This window comes from Argopecten irradians, chromosome 10 (assembly GCF_041381155.1).
Source record: "Argopecten irradians isolate NY chromosome 10, Ai_NY, whole genome shotgun sequence".
NCBI lineage: Eukaryota > Metazoa > Mollusca > Bivalvia > Pectinida > Pectinidae > Argopecten > Argopecten irradians.
The window spans coordinates 6,755,639-6,773,334 of NC_091143.1; the positions used below are offsets into that span (position 1 = coordinate 6,755,639).

At 33.6% G+C, this 17,696-nt stretch overlaps 2 protein-coding genes across 3 annotated transcripts in view; one reads left to right on the forward strand and one right to left on the reverse strand.

The window, feature by feature from the left end:
• The window catches only part of LOC138334059 (methyltransferase-like protein 25B), a 39,601-nt gene extending 34,740 nt beyond the window's left edge, over positions 1-4,861 (forward strand). Inside the window, exons 5-8 of the mRNA XM_069282774.1 lie at positions 73-203; positions 370-502; positions 1,632-1,819; positions 4,263-4,861. Coding sequence (XP_069138875.1) covers positions 73-203; positions 370-502; positions 1,632-1,819; positions 4,263-4,357 — 547 coding nt within the window. The 3' untranslated portion in view covers positions 4,358-4,861. The remainder of the gene's footprint in view (positions 1-72; positions 204-369; positions 503-1,631; positions 1,820-4,262) is intronic.
• A 699-nt stretch (positions 4,862-5,560) lies between these two features.
• Positions 5,561-17,696, reverse strand: part of LOC138333003 (furin-like protease kpc-1) — a 133,969-nt gene continuing 121,833 nt past the window's right edge. Inside the window, exons 13-15 of one of the 2 annotated variants that reach the window (XM_069281091.1) lie at positions 15,367-15,480; positions 12,037-12,174; positions 5,561-11,719 (exon numbers count right to left, since the gene is read on the reverse strand). In XM_069281091.1, coding sequence (XP_069137192.1) covers positions 11,145-11,719; positions 12,037-12,174; positions 15,367-15,480 — 827 coding nt within the window. In that variant the 3' untranslated portion in view covers positions 5,561-11,144. The remainder of the gene's footprint in view (positions 11,720-12,036; positions 12,175-15,366; positions 15,481-17,696) is intronic. The other variant, XM_069281092.1, reaches the window with a different exon arrangement.

Sequence of the window (17,696 nt, forward strand, 5' to 3'; positions counted from 1 at the left end):
ATGTTAAACAGGATTTGTATTACTCGCCAGATTATTCTAAAAGTGTATGAAATATATCATTTCTTATTGCAGGAAAACAGAGGACTTTGAAGTAGGGTATCCGATGAGCTGCTTTACAAAGAACATAGCAGACAGTCATTTGAGTTTTGAGGCCCGAGAAATGGCTTGTCACTTTGCTGACTCTTACCAGGAAAGACTTATTGGTAATATATTTTAATAGTTAGTGTACACAGACTTCATGGTATAGAACTGATTTTTATCATACACATATGTTTTGTTTAGGAGATTCTTGAAAAAAAAATTTGCTCACAAAGATGTGTGAAATTCTTATGTGCTCATCCAAATATAAATCAGCATTTTTGTTTTCAGCCAACTCACCGAACCTGAAGCTACACTGCTACAGGGCTGCATTGCAGTACATCATCAAACAAACCCACCCGGAGTTCAACCATGGCAGTATACGACTCACTCTGAAACGTGCTGAGGAGTTACCATTTGAAAGGTTTGTATGGACAAACAACATATAATAACATAATTACCAGTAGATTTCTAAATCTGATTTGTTGTGTTGTTACATTTTTGAAATCTGATTTGTTGTGTTGTTACATTTTTGAAATCTGATTTGTTGTGTTGTTACATTTTTGAAATCTGATTTGATGGGTTGTTACATTTATCAAATCTGATTTGATGGGTTGTTACATTTTGAATATTGTCATCTTTGATCAATTGCAGACACAGAAATTAATATTTTGATATGTGAATTAAGTAAGCGGTGTTGATGTCATTGAAAGTTCAGGTGTTTTAATTGAATAATAGATATGTATATATTTAATTACTATTTATAGCCTGTATATATGTACAGCTACTAGCAACACCTTTGTATAAGGACTACCTGTGTAATAAAACCACTTTGTCAGGGTACCAAAAATGACCAATTTCAACACGTTGATCTGAGTATAAAGACCACCTGCCTATAATGACTATATTTTCTTTGTTCCTTGAGTAGTCTTTATAGGTCGGTTTGACTAGACTAGACCACCTGCCTATAATGACAATATTTTCTTTGTTCCTTGAGTAGTCTTTATAGGTTGGTTTGACTAGACTATTATTTTGTCATTTATTGGACTTTAATGCATCAACATCCGTTAATGTTCTCAGCGTTCTATGGTACAGGGCATATGAATTGTACCTGTTGTCCAATTACATGATCATATGAGGCAACTATTTTAGGACCTTTCATTTTCTTTGGGTGTTATACCCTGGCTAACCAAAGTCTACAAGTCATTCTGTAAATCAAAATGTTAGTTTCTCCTTTTACTTGGCTCTAATTAAGCTTGCTGGAATAAATCAATTAGTTTACCCCTTTATCAGTATATATCACGACGGGGTGCGATGTGTCTGTGGCAGCATACATTGAGAACTACAAAGAAGGCAAGGGCTCGTTTGTTTTTGGAGGACACAATACAAATTGGCCATAATCTTCCTTAATATTTAATCAAAATTCATGTATTAAAATGTTTTAAATTTTTTTGAAGCTTTCATAATGTTCACTGTGCAAAAATAAGATAATTGCAGTCGTGTTTTAATACAGTTTAGATTAAAAACCTATATTATTTAATTTTCTTAAACAGTTATGTTCAGCATTCATTAGAGAAAATAGGATCTGGTTCTGATGTCCAGGCACTGGTTATGCAACAAGCACATAGTTACCTCCCTTACTGGCAAAACGTAGTTGCCTTTTACACATTACGACTATCCCTGGCTCCGGTGGTGGAAAGCCTGATCCTACTGGACAGAATGATGTACTTATATGAACATGGTAAGAACAAACTCTTGTGAACTAGCTAGCTGTCATATATGAACATGGTAAGAACAAACTCTTGTGAACTAGCTAGCTGTCATATATGAACATGGTAAGAACAAACTCTTGTGAACTAGCTAGCTGTCATATATGAACATGGTAAGAACAAACTCTTGTGAACTAGCTAGCTGTCATATATGAACATGGTAAGAACAAACTCTTGTGAACTAGCTAGCTGTCATATATATACATGGTAAGAACAAACTCTTGTGAACTAGCTAGCTGTCATATATGAACATGGTAAGAACAAACTCTTGTGAACTAGCTAGCTGTCATATATGAACATGGTAAGAACAAACTCTTGTGAACTAGCTAGCTGTCATATATATACATGGTAAGAACAAACTCTTGTGAACTAGCTAGTTGTCATATATATACATGGTAAGAACAAACTTTTGTGAACTAGCTAGCTGTCATATATGAACATGGTAAGAACAAACTCTTGTGAACTAGCTAGCTGTCATATATGAACATGATAGAACAAACTCTTGTGAACTAGCTAGCTGTCATATATGAACATGGTAAGAACAAACTAGCTAGCTGTCATATATGAACATGGTAAGAACAAACTCTTGTGAACTAGCTAGCTGTCATATATGAACATGGTAAGAACAAACTCTTATGAACTAGCTAGCTGTCATAAAATAATCTTTCTTTTTTGTGTGTTGCAGCACTACTAGTTCTTAATATCAGTACTATAATCCAAATTATTCTGTCGTTCCGTCGTCTTTTCTATAGGCCTTAAGCCAATGACCATCAGGTTTGTGAACATACTGATATATAGAACTTGTTCATATTATCTTGTAAACTAGTCCAACCTCCAGTAGTTTAAAGTTGAAGTCGTCAAAACCAAGGTCAGTGCTTTTGGTTTTGTTTTAATGTCAAAATCAAAGGCATGTCTTTTTTTTTTAAATAAAGATATGTTATAATTTCATGAAGTCAACTTCTTAAGATTAACAAAACGAGTGAGAAATTGTTTGATGAATCTCGTTCGTTCATTTTATGGCCAAATTTTGTGCTTATTTTCTAGATAAGAGTTTCATCAAGATCTGATTAAATTCAATTTTTAAGAGAAGAGTTCCAAAGTCAAGTTTACATATTGACTTCCTTTAAAGCTGACGATGCAAGTTTAAAAAATATACATTTGAGATTAAAAAACAAGAGGCCCAGAGGGCCTGTATCGCTGCTGGTTTGTAATGCCAAGTAATGTTCTGAATACAGGTTCATTGTTTCTTTTCTGAAGGAATGAGAATATTATACCTCTAATTCCCCTATTGGGCCCCGCCCCTCCTGCCCCTGGGGGGTCAGAGCCAAAATTTACACAAGTTCTGTTCCCCTTTTCCCAAGGATGTTTGTGGCCAAATTTGGTTACAATCCATGCAGAACTCTATGACTAATAGCGATTTATAGGATTTACCTCTATTTCCCCTATTGGGCCCCGCCTCTCCTGCCCCCGGGGGGTCAGAGCCAAAATTTATACAAGTTCTGTTCCCCTTCCCCCAAGGATGTTTGTGGCCAAATTTGGTTCCAATCCATGCAGAACTCTATGACTAGTAGCGATTTAAAGGATTTACCTCTATTTCCCCTATTGGGCCCCGCCCCTCCTGCCCCTGGGGGATCAGAGCCAAAATTTATACAAGTTCTGTTCCCCTTCCCCCAAGGATGTATGTGGCTGATTTTGGTTACAATCCATGCCAAACTCTAGGACAAGTAGCGATTTAAAGGATTTACCTTTATTTCCCCTATTGGGCCCCGTCCCTCCTGCCCCTGGGGGGTCAGAGCCAAAATTTATACAAGTTCTGTTCCCCCTCCCCCAAGGATGTTTGTGGCCAAATTTGGTTACAATCCATGCAGAACTCTAGGACAAGTAGCGATTTATAGGAAATGTTGACGGACGGACGGACGGACGGACGGACGACGGACGACGGACGCCGCGCCATGACATAAGCTCACCGGCCCTTCGGGCCAGGTGAGCTAAAAAATGAGAATTTTTTTTTTCAAAATTTGTTACTGGGACAGCCCTTGCATTTCTAAAGACGGGCAGTCGCCATTTTGTTTGAACTTTGCTTGGAAACAATACGCCTACGGACCCCTATATAAAGCATAAAAATGATTCACGTGCTTTACATAGGGGTCGACGGCCCGTCCTTAGAAATGCAAGGGGTTGTCATAGAAACAAATTTTGAAAAAAAATATGTTGGGGGGAAAAAAATCTTTATTTTTTTTTATATCTTAAATGTACACTTTTTAACTTGCATTGTCAGCTTTAATATGTGTTTGTATTCATTGAACTAATTTGTATTCTAAAGCTATTTTACAAAGTTTATAATAAAATTGAAATAAATAAGTACCACACTTAAGACCATTGCTGATTCCATGTAATAACATGTGTTTTCTACAGGAATACCAAGTGCTCTGATGCCGATTTTTGACCCTGCTCTATCACCAAGGAACTTTGTCCTGCTGGCTTCGAAAAATAAAACTGACAACTTTTGATGAAATGACCCCAGATTGGCAAACTTGCCGTAAGAAACATATTGTAAAATGTGTATTTTTAAATAACTTGCAATAACTTGATTAATAACTATTTGTAAATTCTGATGACATTTATCTGCTCAGACAATTTGATGATGATAACAATTGTTGAAGAAAGCAATTGTAATGTTAATAAAATAAAGTCTTTTTAAAGTAAGTACAAAGCTGGTCTTTTTTAACAGCTGTTTATACGAAATTGAGAATGTGATTTCTTGTAAATGATTATTAATATAAATGCATGGTTTGCTGTGAGGAAATTTTGAGAATATTTTTTGTATTAATTATAATTATATTGTTTTGTAACATTGATAAATCATTTTCTTTCAAATCTTAATTTTGCATGACCCCACCCAAAGAATTTACACTTGATTGACAATTGATGGTATTTGATTTTCACTATCTTTATTTGCTTTATCATAGACATGTTGCCAACTAATAAACATTATACATATACATTGAAATTAAGTAATGTTATTGTTTCTTTTTACATTATAGTTGCTTATATTCGTGGGGCATTAGATTTCGCTTTATTTGTGGTTGAATTAACGTCTGTGAATTTAACTTAAATACCCGGGAATACAACAGAAAGAATGACATGAATTATAAACTTCATAGTATATTAATGTTAAAAATTGAAAATGAGTATAAAAATGATTAAACAATCGTAAGCGTACATATGATGTGTACCATTGGATCTATATTCGCAGTGCATGGTTACAATCAATTCCAGAACCATCATCCCATTCTCTTCGGTGTACTATCACAAATTCCATGATCAATATAATGGTAAAAAAAAATATTCTTGAGGAATAAGTATCTTCATGTACTAAGGTGTTTCAATTAAATTTTTATTTTGCAAAAGTTATTCTCTGTGAACTTTTGAATTCGAAATTGAAAAATTTAGTAGTCAAGTTGGTTTCAGAGTCTGTATATACATAGAAGATACTAAATTTTGATAATTCAATTTGTTGCTCATCTGGAAGCTCGATCTTTTGGGAATTAAGACTTCGTTCAGAGAAGAGTAAAAGAGTTAGCCTTGGTAGGCCTATATATTTGATTAAATTATGACTAACGAGGGATAACTCATAGAGAATTATTACTTTCAATTTGAAGATAATTTCTGCATTAGAACTATAGCTGGATGAAAAAATAACAAACAAAATATATCATTGTAAGAATTTATTTGTATACATCATGACTTCTTAGTGCTACACAAGGAAGAATAATTTACAAATCATTTACATGTAAATGAGGAGAAATCTGGATGATTTTCAGCAGTCGATATACCGGTGATGTACCACGAGTAACAAACACTGCTGCTATTCTACAGTCAGTCCAACAAAGGTCAGTACACTCTCCAGCAACCAACAAAGTGGTCAGTAGTTTCTGACCACAGGTCAACATGTTTTCCAATTAATATGTGACCATCATATTTAAGACAATTTTAACACTGTATTTCCTCAAAATAACATTTTTCTGATGCTTGATCTCCTAAAGAGTGATAAAGTAGATTACTTATTGACCTCTGACCTTGAAGTCTGTTCTTATGACCTTTGACTTGTGACACCACACCAAGTTACCAGGAGCAATGGTCAGCTGGAGAGTGACTAGACAGAGTTGTTGTATGCGAAACAGCAAGAATAACAGTTTGTGAGTACAGAAAATCACTACTGGTGTGTGTACGACAGACTTACACATCTCAATTCTTGTTCATTTATTAAAATGGGTCAGTTTGATGAAAATATGCGCTAGTTAACATATTTTATCTTCATTATATTCAGAAGATCGATTCATTTTAGATTGCACAATTGCATTAAAAAACAAATTTATCAATAAAATTTCATAGAGTTTCAAGAAAAAAATCAATTCAAAATATTTTTAGTAGAAAATTATCATAAATATTTATATATAATTTTGATAAAGTTTTTAAAGATTTAATTTTCAGATCTATAAATAGATTTAGTAGTATATGGTAATGTTATGTTAAATGTCCAAGATGTGAATATTGCATAAAATATATATACAACTGAAATTTTACAAAGTCTCACAACAGAAATTCTCATCAAAGAAACATATTACATTTTCAGTCTAAAACTTATACATACAGAAATCACAATGGACCAACAGCATCTACAAAATTAACTAAAGGAGTATAGCTATCAGTCATAGTAAATGAATACTTTGGGAATTTAACAAACTATGTAAATTCATTTAAATCAATTTTTCAATTTTTTTTTTTCAATTATGTGTTTATATTAATCATTTTTATATATAATTGTCTTTTCCATTAAAAGTATTAAAACATTAAAAAAAGAAGTATGGTCAGTTCTGCTTTTGGAAAAGATTATATTGATATATATACACATTTCTTAATGTTTTTTCAGCACAAATATGGGATTAATGGGCAGACAACTCTTTAAACAATACAATGGGATGTAGAGCGAGTTACTGATTGTCGTAGTCAATGCTTTACTAGGGTTCATAATGACTAGAAGATTTGGCCCTAAGGTTTTCTAATCATTATATATAACAAGCAGGCTGTCATAAATCAAGGTATACACATACATGTTATATATTGTGCGAAATGCATTTCATGTATAATTAGCAAGATATCTTTAAATTTTATTCATAGATATGTAATCATATCTAAAAAGCAGTTATAGAAAAAATTATGTTTAAAGCTTTAACATACAGAAATTCCTGATTCAGGAAAAATAAAATATAAAATAATACAACAGTGACAAGATTTTGTTGCAAAATAATCTCATAATAAACACTTCTTTTGTACAAAAAAATCATTCATTTTTTAGTGTAAGGAAAGTTAAATGAAATGAGCAGGTAATCTATAAGTTTGTCTAGGAGAGAAAGAATAGCTACGATAATACATTATCTACTGTGACAGTACAAGTAAGGACATTGATGATACGTCTTGCTCCTACATAAAATAGAGAGTAACCCTGAGTTAACACAAGTATCTACACATTTTAAAGTAAAAACGCAAAAACAGAAAATTAAATTACTTTATGTTATGATTTCACAGTGCATCACACTACTTGTTATGTAATCTGTTTATTTTTTAGTGCAAAATGTAACAGTTAACTTTGTGACATAATCTGCAATAAACTGCATTTATAAGCATTCCACACTATTTAATGCTGAAGAGATTTTAATATTGATTTATTTGTTAATTTCTTTATTAACTGTTAAAACGTTCTCCTATAATATAAAGTGTTATAAAACATACAAAACCTAAACAAGGAACATTTCCAGAATGATAGTACGATGTAAAGATGTTGAAACAGAGGATACTTCTGTTTTTGATTTCTTGTCCAGACACGATTGACAGTTGTATATATAAAGGGTGTCTTGTTTTTATTGATCGTACAGAGCACTAAACAATGAAAATCTACATGAGTACTGGTAAGTACAGTCAATTGTCTAGTTACAGCCAATCAACATTTGCAAAAGCTTCTTTAGAAAATACTTTTTAGACATAGTAACATATCTCTGAGGAACATAGGGCAAATAAATTAAAAAAGAAATATACATCATTTAAAACATAAAAACTTAAAGCTCATGTACAGATGGGATATATTGATACATAGGACATGACGAGATAATGTCCAAATATAATCCGGTGGAATATGATATCATTTTCTGGTCATGACCATAAATGGGCAAGCTGTTAATAGATGAATGATGGTTGTTCACATGCTGATGATCGTCATGACGACTTGTAAAGGCAACATATTATTTTGACATCATACACAATAGTAAAAGTCATCTTGATGTCCATTTTTCTACAACGACTAACCACAAAAAGGACCAACCAAAAAACCAACTCTACAACAGCATACCACATACACAAGTGATCGGGGCCTACCGAACTAACCACCACAATCACTACCTATAGCAATACAGTTGCACAGATATATCGCTCGCTGCTCACTCACTTTCATCTCCCTGATAGAAACACAAACACAGAGTGATGATATACTGTTTTCTGTATTGGCAGCAGTACAATTAAAGATAGGATTTCGTAGATATTAATGTCACATGCTTATATCGTATGAAAAACGAAAGTTTACTTCTTTGTATTAGGATGCTATACGAAATTGAGAACCATCAAATACAATGTATATTTAGTACATCACAAAATTCGTTTGAACTTGTTTTTAGTGAACGGTATTTCCAGAAAATTTAAGATAAATTCCAAACAGTAATTTTTGACTATACCTTTACACTATTATCAACCGAGAGTTAATATGAGTGGCTAAACACCAAGTGGTTGGACTAGTAAAGTCTGGTCCCTTTACAAACAAGATAGGATCTGTGAGGGTAGCAGTGTATTACAGGGATCAGGCTCTACATAATGTACACAGATACACATGTTGGCAGCTCGTACGACAACTAGTGGAAGAATCCGATATATATACTTGTTGATGGGGGAACAAAGAGCACCAACGATGGATCACTGAATCCACGACAGCACACGGTATAAATGGACGTCACACAACTCTACAGGCCGTGAATTACTCACTGGTACCATCATATAAAATCACTCATACAACCCCACACATAGCAAATATTGTAAACAAATTGTTCCCTTAAAGTCATGAAATAAGTAACGTTTGAGCAGTCTCATTGAGATGACGGAGCACTACCTAATGCTAATCACTAATGCCAATCGGTCTGTGTATTACAAACAACTGTTCCTAATACTCTACATTAACATTACAACATTTTTCCAAACGTCTTGTGGAACAGAAATATGTGAGGCCAATTTCAACTTTTAAAAAACAGTAGTGGACCTTATAGATAATCCGGACACTTTTGCGCCCAGCCAAAACCGTTCAAATTCTTAAATTTCCAAAGAGCCAAATTCTGTGGATGTTGTCAATTCAACTGCATGTCACACATATTTTTTTTTTTAGATTGTGGATTTTCTGGACAATTAGTGTCCAGATTATCGGGGTCTATAACAAAATCTTTTATTATTATTCAAACTTTACAAATTGGAGATTAATACAAAAAGAAATCTTTCAAGAATCTTAAGGCAAATTCTCTCTTCAAAAAGTCTTAAGCAATTAGGATTGCCTGGCTCTGTACTAAATTGAGGAAAGAGAAACATATTCTTCTTACAAGTCATTTGCCATATACAGTATGTCACAAAATGATAATTACAGTACAGACATATGTATAACGCTTTGCAAAAAATGTTCATCAAAACTAGGACATGGCATGGAAAAAACCAGTAAATAGTCATGATCTCTGGAGATAAAAACAAAATGTTTGGGACTGAATAACATTGGTTACATAAAATGATATCCTAGAAGGTGTACCATTACTTCAAACAACAATACTTGTATTTTGGGATTAAAATTACCAATTCCTATGTTTGCACATTGGCTAAAATCTAAGGACTGTAAATGAGTTGACCGATGGAAGTTTCATGCATGCATTTTTCTGTCAAAATAATTGGTCTTAAACATTCAATCTTGTATCTTTCCATGATGAGCGATTAATCCCTGAAACTACATAAACATTTCTGTTATTATTGCTACGTAACCATTCTCTAAACATACAAAAGTGAGAATTCTAATCTCAAGATTTAGTTTTGATTTGGTGTCACAAAAATGATCAAACTCTCAGCATTCAATTTCACTAGCAAACATAATAAACTTTTAAATAAACACACATGCAGAATGAAATGCATTTGATTTCCAGCTGAAACTATATCAGATTTCTCTCAAAGTAAACAATACAAGTATAGAGGACTCAAGAAGACAGAAACCACCATTTTCTTGGAAATCTGTATTAAAACATCAGAATACCGTAAATGTAACATTTAAACAACACTAAAGTAATGCCAAGTGGACTTGATAATGAATCAGTTATTCAACTGTATCTTTTAAGACATGCCTGGTCCCAAATACTTGATATTTCTTAGGAAATTCTTTGCTAAAACCAACACAAAAATTTGTTAACAATGAGATACCAGTAATTTCTCTGTAACTTGGGATAATCAAGTCAATTTCTATCAAAACTTTTGTCTGTTTCTTTAAGATTCAGTAATTATATATTATGTTTTGGTCCAAAAGTAATTCAATCATACACATGATCGTAAGATTTCAGTGGACAACCAAACTAGACTAACCATCTGACAGAGCCTAACAAGGCTATCCAGCTGACCTTTGGTCATTCATTTGACCTACTTAGCTCGATCTATATTTGACCAATAAGGCCTAGCCATGTTCATGAAGTATAGTCCAAAGATATGATACAGGGATTAGTCATACACACATACTCGCAATCTATTGAGTAACTCCCAAACAGAAGACTGTAGCTCAGTCATACATACACAGCTATATGATTTTGACAATAACACTGCCATACACATAATCTACTATTCAGCTATACACAATACCTAGATCCTATATATAAACAAGAGTATTGATAATGAAAACACAACATATCTGGTCAGCTACTACTATAGTAGGGCCAGACATCCAGCGCAGTCTCTCTACAGACAGGCGTACATACACTCAATGTCCAATCAACAAATCATATATATATATATATAACCAGTATAACACATCTCTCATAATTCTGTAATGACTGATGCACCCTGTAGGCTACAGATTTCACCCTCTGCTGACTTGAGCCGTGTCGGTCCTCTCCGGCCAACACGAGGGGGCGGCTGATGTTGGCGAGGGGAAGAGACTGTAGGCAGGGGCTGGAGTTGTTGTCAATGTCTCGAAGGGGGGTAACTGTGGTTTAGGCTGTACTTGGCATTGTTGTAGGAGTTGAGTGTGTGAATGTTTTGTAACACAGTGTGGTAATGATCAATTTCACTTTCCCGGTCTTCAGCGGGACGAGTGGGCACGTCACGGTATTTGCCTTTTGACCCCTCGGACTGTCTCTCTTTCTCCCCACGCCAGCAGAGGATGTTATGGTCCCGTGCCTGGAGAACTATAAAGACTACGCCAAACAGCAAGATGGCAGACGTGCATAGAATGATCACCCAGACAAAGAAACTCAACATATCTGGGTCTAAGAAATTCATGATCAATTTTTTGCGACAGTACCCATCTCTGATCTCATGTCCATCACTACACTGGAAACAGTCTTCCACATAAGGGCCTTTACAAGTCCGACACGCTTCATTACAGGCATGACAGATACCGTGTCTCTGGTACTGTGGAGCCCAGCCAGACGACTTGTGGCTACCATCCATGAGGATCGTCTCCATGGTACCATAGTAAAACTCGGGACATTTGGCCACACAACCATCCCCATACTTGTAGAACCCTGGGCGGCATTCTGAAATGTAGACAGGTAGATATACAGGACATGAAAAATAGATCAACACAATGAAGTCAGAGGTAACACACATCACAATAACTTAGTATGATAAAATCCTTGCATTGTTTTAAAATGCTCTGGACCATATGAAGGACCTGTTGTACTCTCATACCAGTATGTCACATATGTGTAATTTACAAATCCCTATAACAGTGTACTGTTTACATTTAAAGCAAACAAATAACCTCCTTAGAATCAATACTTAAAATCTCCTCCCTTCTCTCATTGTAATATGTCCATCTCCCTATCAAACACCTTAGTGATCGTTATCTCACCTATACAAATGCCGTGGGAAGTGATACCAGCACACTTGATTGGCTCCTTTTTCGGCTTCACTGGCTGTGAAGTAATATTTTGGCTTTGAGGATGTGTGGCTGTTCCCATGACAACTAGTGTCCACTGCTTTAGTTCGGCTGGAAGGTAAAACAACAATATGGAGTAACTGTTAAATCTGAATCAATTATTGCTTTTTACTTAACTTCAAGAAAAAGGTTCCTCATAGACATAAAACACTCTGACTTTGTCATCTAGAAACTAGCTGTTTCATTTTTCAATGTTAATGGGGGTACTCAGCTTTGATTCAACATCTTATTGGTTCGAATTGAAACACCTAATCTAACAATGTCTGTAATAGCTTAAATATCTATTTCTTTAATTAAATCTAATTAAGCAATATCTTTAATAGTTTGGACATCTAATTCTTTAGTAATATCTACCAATGTTTTAATGAGTTTGACTTGCAGTCTATCCAGGCTATTCAACATGAGTGAAGCTATATCAGGGATTGCCAACCTGCCATTACCCTGACTGCCCTCCTATCAAAGATACTGTCTGGTGCTACTGTAGGGTAATAAGTGGCCTGACAGTGACCATCACTTCTCTACAATGACCAGTCTGTAACACAACTATCTGTCTCCATTTCACATCCAACTCATTATCACAGAGATATTAGAGGTGTCCAATTAATTTGTCTGAGTACCGACTCCATCTCCCCAAACCTATCCAGATACTTATCAACCATTACACTGAATTGCCCTGTGTACTTTCTTAGTACTTCTATCTATCCTGACTAGAGGTTGTAGATTTATTCAGGATACTAATCATACAATTAGACACATTGAATCACTAAAGATTGTATGTGGATTAAATCTGAATGTCAGGAATAGAATGTATTTTTTTCTGGTAATAAAAATGTGGATTATATCTGAATATCAGGAATATAAGAATGTATTTTTTCTGGTTATTCAAAAACTGTTTGTCTACCTTGTCCTTGATCATATAATTTTTTTGTAAATCAAATACTTGAACACTTATATTTGTCTTTCAATTCAAACTTAATAGCAAATAACTATTTTTCTATACAGATATCTTGAAAAATTGGTTTTTTTTTTCACTTGGTATAAACTATTTTCACTGTTCATTTCAAAGCTCATTTCTAAGTGAGAGTATTTAAAAGTTTCCATATCATCACATTTAATCTACAATGTGCTCAGTAGTAAGGCATGAAATCAGTTTAATATTTTATTCAATATGAACCTTTGTTGATTCTACCAGGGTGGTATAACACCATATTGACCACAACAAAAATCCCTGATTTTTTTTTATAATTGATATTTAAGGTTTTTTATCATCAGTTGATATACAACTTAATTATAAAAAGAATGCTGGTGTTATTTATTATAATAATATGATATCTATTACTCGAACTAGGCATATTGTAGAACATGTATTTATACTAATCTATTGAATTGTATTTCTTGTACAGAAATATATATATATAAACCTTCAAAGAAGTGATACAAATTCAATGTAGATGTTTGAAATGACATCAGGAGGTTATGTTGATATGAAGTACATGCTATATTAAGCAGCCCTATACAGACATCAGATTTTGACTTTATAGTTTCACTGACAAAAGCTACTAATCCGTCTAAAACTTATCCAAAGATTTCATTTACACCTTAACAACATATGGATACAGGCATGGGACAAGGAAGTCATTCCAACCATGTGGACAAAACAAAATTGTCAAATTTTCGAGGCGAAATATACTATCAAAGATTTCTGAATTTGCAAATCACATCTATGAATTAAGCCAAAAATAATCTATTATTAAAGATATTTTTCAATGCATTTTTATCTATTTGTTTGAGAAATGTCAGTCAAGAATCAAAGATGTCTGTATGCTGAGTCTGTCATTCATCTACAATTATGCACAATAAAAGAGACAAAGATTAAAGGTAAATATGTGAAATACAGTTATATTTGTATAGATATATATCTTTACACAAGTACTTCAACATTTCTTTAAATATTTCAATACAATGAATCTAAGCCATTCTATGATAGTAATTAAACATAAAAAAAGTGTAATACAAACATTTGAACCACAATAAAAATAGCATTGAATATGAAAGAATAATAAAGAATAAAAAACAATGAAAACAAAAAATTGAAAAATATCAAAAGATGAAGCTAGAAAGATTATGGGATATGGCAAAGGGTTGGAGGTCGAGGCTGCAAGGTTAAAGGTCACCGACTGCAATGTGCAATTGATATTCTTTGATTTTTTTTATTTAACAGATATTCTAATACAAAGTAGATTTTTTTTCAAAGCTGGAACAGTTATTGGTTGATTTTACAGAGCATTTGGACTGACAATTCAGTGACATAGGACAGGCATGTGGGAGGACTGTCACTAAATCCATGTGGTTTTAAAATGAGGCAAACAAACCATGCATAAAATTAGATAAAATACGAAAATGAAAAACATAAGCATAAATATGTGCAACAATGATGAAAGCCATGCAGTAGAAATGTAGGGATCATCTCACAACTACATTCAGGGAAAATGCAAGGATTTTTTTATAATAAAAAAAAGGTTGTGAATCCTAGTGATAATAATTAATTATAAACAAATTTGTATGAGATATGCTACAGACACGTCCATGTAGGCTTGTTCCTAAGATGTGCATTCCCACATAGGCAAGACATTAGGTGCTCTTATAAAACAAGGTTTGAGATGACCCCCTAGAAATGATCTACTGTGCCAGGCAAAGCAAGCCTATAAAACTCAGATGACAATGAAGAAGAACTGAATACAGAAGAAAGAAGACGGTCACAGAGAAACTACCATTACACAAGAGATGGCACATGCCTTCAACGACAAAGACTTCTGGTCACAAACTGAAACTAGGTCATGCCTGGGTGAATCCTACACCCAGAGAGAGGCTAGAGGTCATGCCCGGGTACAGATAGAAACTGGACAGATAGACAGACATGCCCAAGATGGACGGACAGACAGTCATGCCTAAGAGAGGTATTCTTGCCTGCCGTTAGGTTGCCTCGGACCATCCTCATATATTGTAAAGCAGACATGTTGTTCCGTTTGGCCAAAGTTTCAAAAATGCACATGTGAGGAGGCTTTAAATTATCATTATTGCGATAACTCGGAGGAGAGCGCCAAGAGTCCTTTCGATAAGGGTAATGATAACGATTTAGGTCTTTATGTTTTTGAAATGGACGATGCTTCTTCGACGACCAGTACTCATAAGGGGTGAAGGTGGATTCAGTGGTAGTAGTGATGGAAGGGCTAAGGGGTTTACTTTTGCGGGGCCGGGAATTTTTGGTGGTGGTAGAGGTGGTGGTGGTTGGACGTAGAGGATCCGTTGCGGTGCCATACAGGACTAGAACCCAATCATCTAACTTAGACGCCCTCACTGCAAACAGAACACATGGACAAAAACACAAAGTATTAGTAGTCTGTCACCGACAGTTGGTGGTCTCTATGGTAACACTACATAATGTACCGTACCTTCTGCACTCTGCATGGAAATCACAATAAACAATCATTTACTCAGGCAAAATGTACAAAGCTAAACAAGGTTTTCATAGGCATAAAGGATAACTAATATTGGACAACGCACATGTGTTCCTCCTTACAACAGAAGGTATCTTAATGAACACTTTTTTTTTATTCTATTACTTTTATTAAATTTGATTATCTTTGATAACAATAAAATCTTCAAATCAATCTGATTAGCAATTATAAATTTTTTTTTTTTTCAGTGCTGAAAATACAGTACTTGTCATTATAAACAATGCTGGACTAAGTGATCTGATATAGATCAGTTACAAGAAAACCTTTGTTCATTGTAAATCAGTTTTATAACGTTTCATCCTAAAACTCTGTCAGCCTCTGTAAACTTGACCAGTCTGAGAACAGCTGATATGTCAAATTATAAATCTTTTCACTTACCCAATGTCTTTAATAATAAAATACAAATTATAATTGAATATTTCATCAATCAAATCTTTAAAGGTTACTTTCCAACATTTTGATATGTATTCTTCAATTTTAAGAACCGAATTAAAATATCCAACTCTTTTATATTTTTACAATTTCTTATCTGCTGGAACATTTGTAACAATTTGAACTTGTTAAAAGGTTGTTTAACAATCAATTTTCCATCATCACATCATCAAACTAAAGAATAACATTGTTGTCACGTGAATGGGATGCTTGTTTTGAAAATATGCACATACTTTCTAAAATATGAGTCTAGGGGTTAATTGTTAGTGTTAGTATTTATAGATAACTGGTTCTGGTGCAGAAGCCATGTGCAGTACATGCAAGGACTGAAGGAAGGAAAGCAGGTATTGGTTAGATCACAGGCAAATCATCAATAAAATTATCTTTTTGTCAAAAAAATATAAAAAAAAATAAAAAAAAAAAAAAGATATAAAGAAATAAAAAATAATAATAAAAATAATTCTTTAATTTCCAAATGAATTTTTAAACACCGGAAATACCGGTAATTTTTTTTAGGCACTGTTTCAAATTAAAATCAAAAGAATAATTTTCAGATCTTTGATTTTTTTTTTTACAGAATTCTTCTGACAACAACTTATCAAAAAAGACTCTTCCTTTTGAATGTACATAAAGTTGAAGAAATCATTAAATGGATGAAAATGAAGAAAGATGATCCGCAATACAATAGAACAAATACTAACGGTCATGGTAATTTTTCATCGATAGTGTTACACAGGACAATAAATAAATCATATCAATTGGATTTTTTTTTTAAATTGACTATTTTCTCTGTTTTGTAATTGGGACCTGGTATCAGAGAAATGTTTGAAGATAACGAAAAATTCAAAATAATGTTTTAAAATATCAATGAACTTACAGACCTATATATCAACATAAGTCAACATAAGATTTTTTTGTGCGAGGACTTCTTAAAAATATTTTCCCCAATCACTTGAAATATTGTGAGGTATTGCCGATAAATACCAGGTACAGAATATCGAATGAACCCCCAGACATGAAATAAATTTTGTTCCTAGAATATCATTCCAATTTTGGCAATGAGGAAATTTGTTTTCTTTTAATGATTTTGGTACGAGGATTGTGGAAGCATGCATACAGAATAATACAAAGCATGTATAACTGAAATGTGAAAACCTTACCTTGTAGAACAGGAAATCACAAGTCATCGAAAAATGACAAAGCTAATAGGGCATTTATTTCTAAGTCAAATCTCATTTACATGACTCCTCTACCTGTAGTAATGTCTAAGATATCTAGGATGATTATCTGCAATTGTTACAAACAGTTGTACACTGTCAATGAGTTTATGAGTTGATGAACTTAATCTGTAACGAATGAGTGTTTAAAAGGAAGATTCACTTTTGATAAAAGACTTTTTTTTTTTTTTTTTTTTTTTAATTTAAGTGCTATTTGAAATATCATTACAAAGAATAAAATATCCTGTACAGAAATAAATTTAACAAACACAAATGAAAAAGATTCCTTAGCCAACGAAAGCTGTGCTTTAAAAAACATGCAGATACATTCATGCTTCCATTTATTTCTCAAGATAACAAAAAAATTAATGAGATTAATCCCGATAAATCTCGTCAAACAATCAAA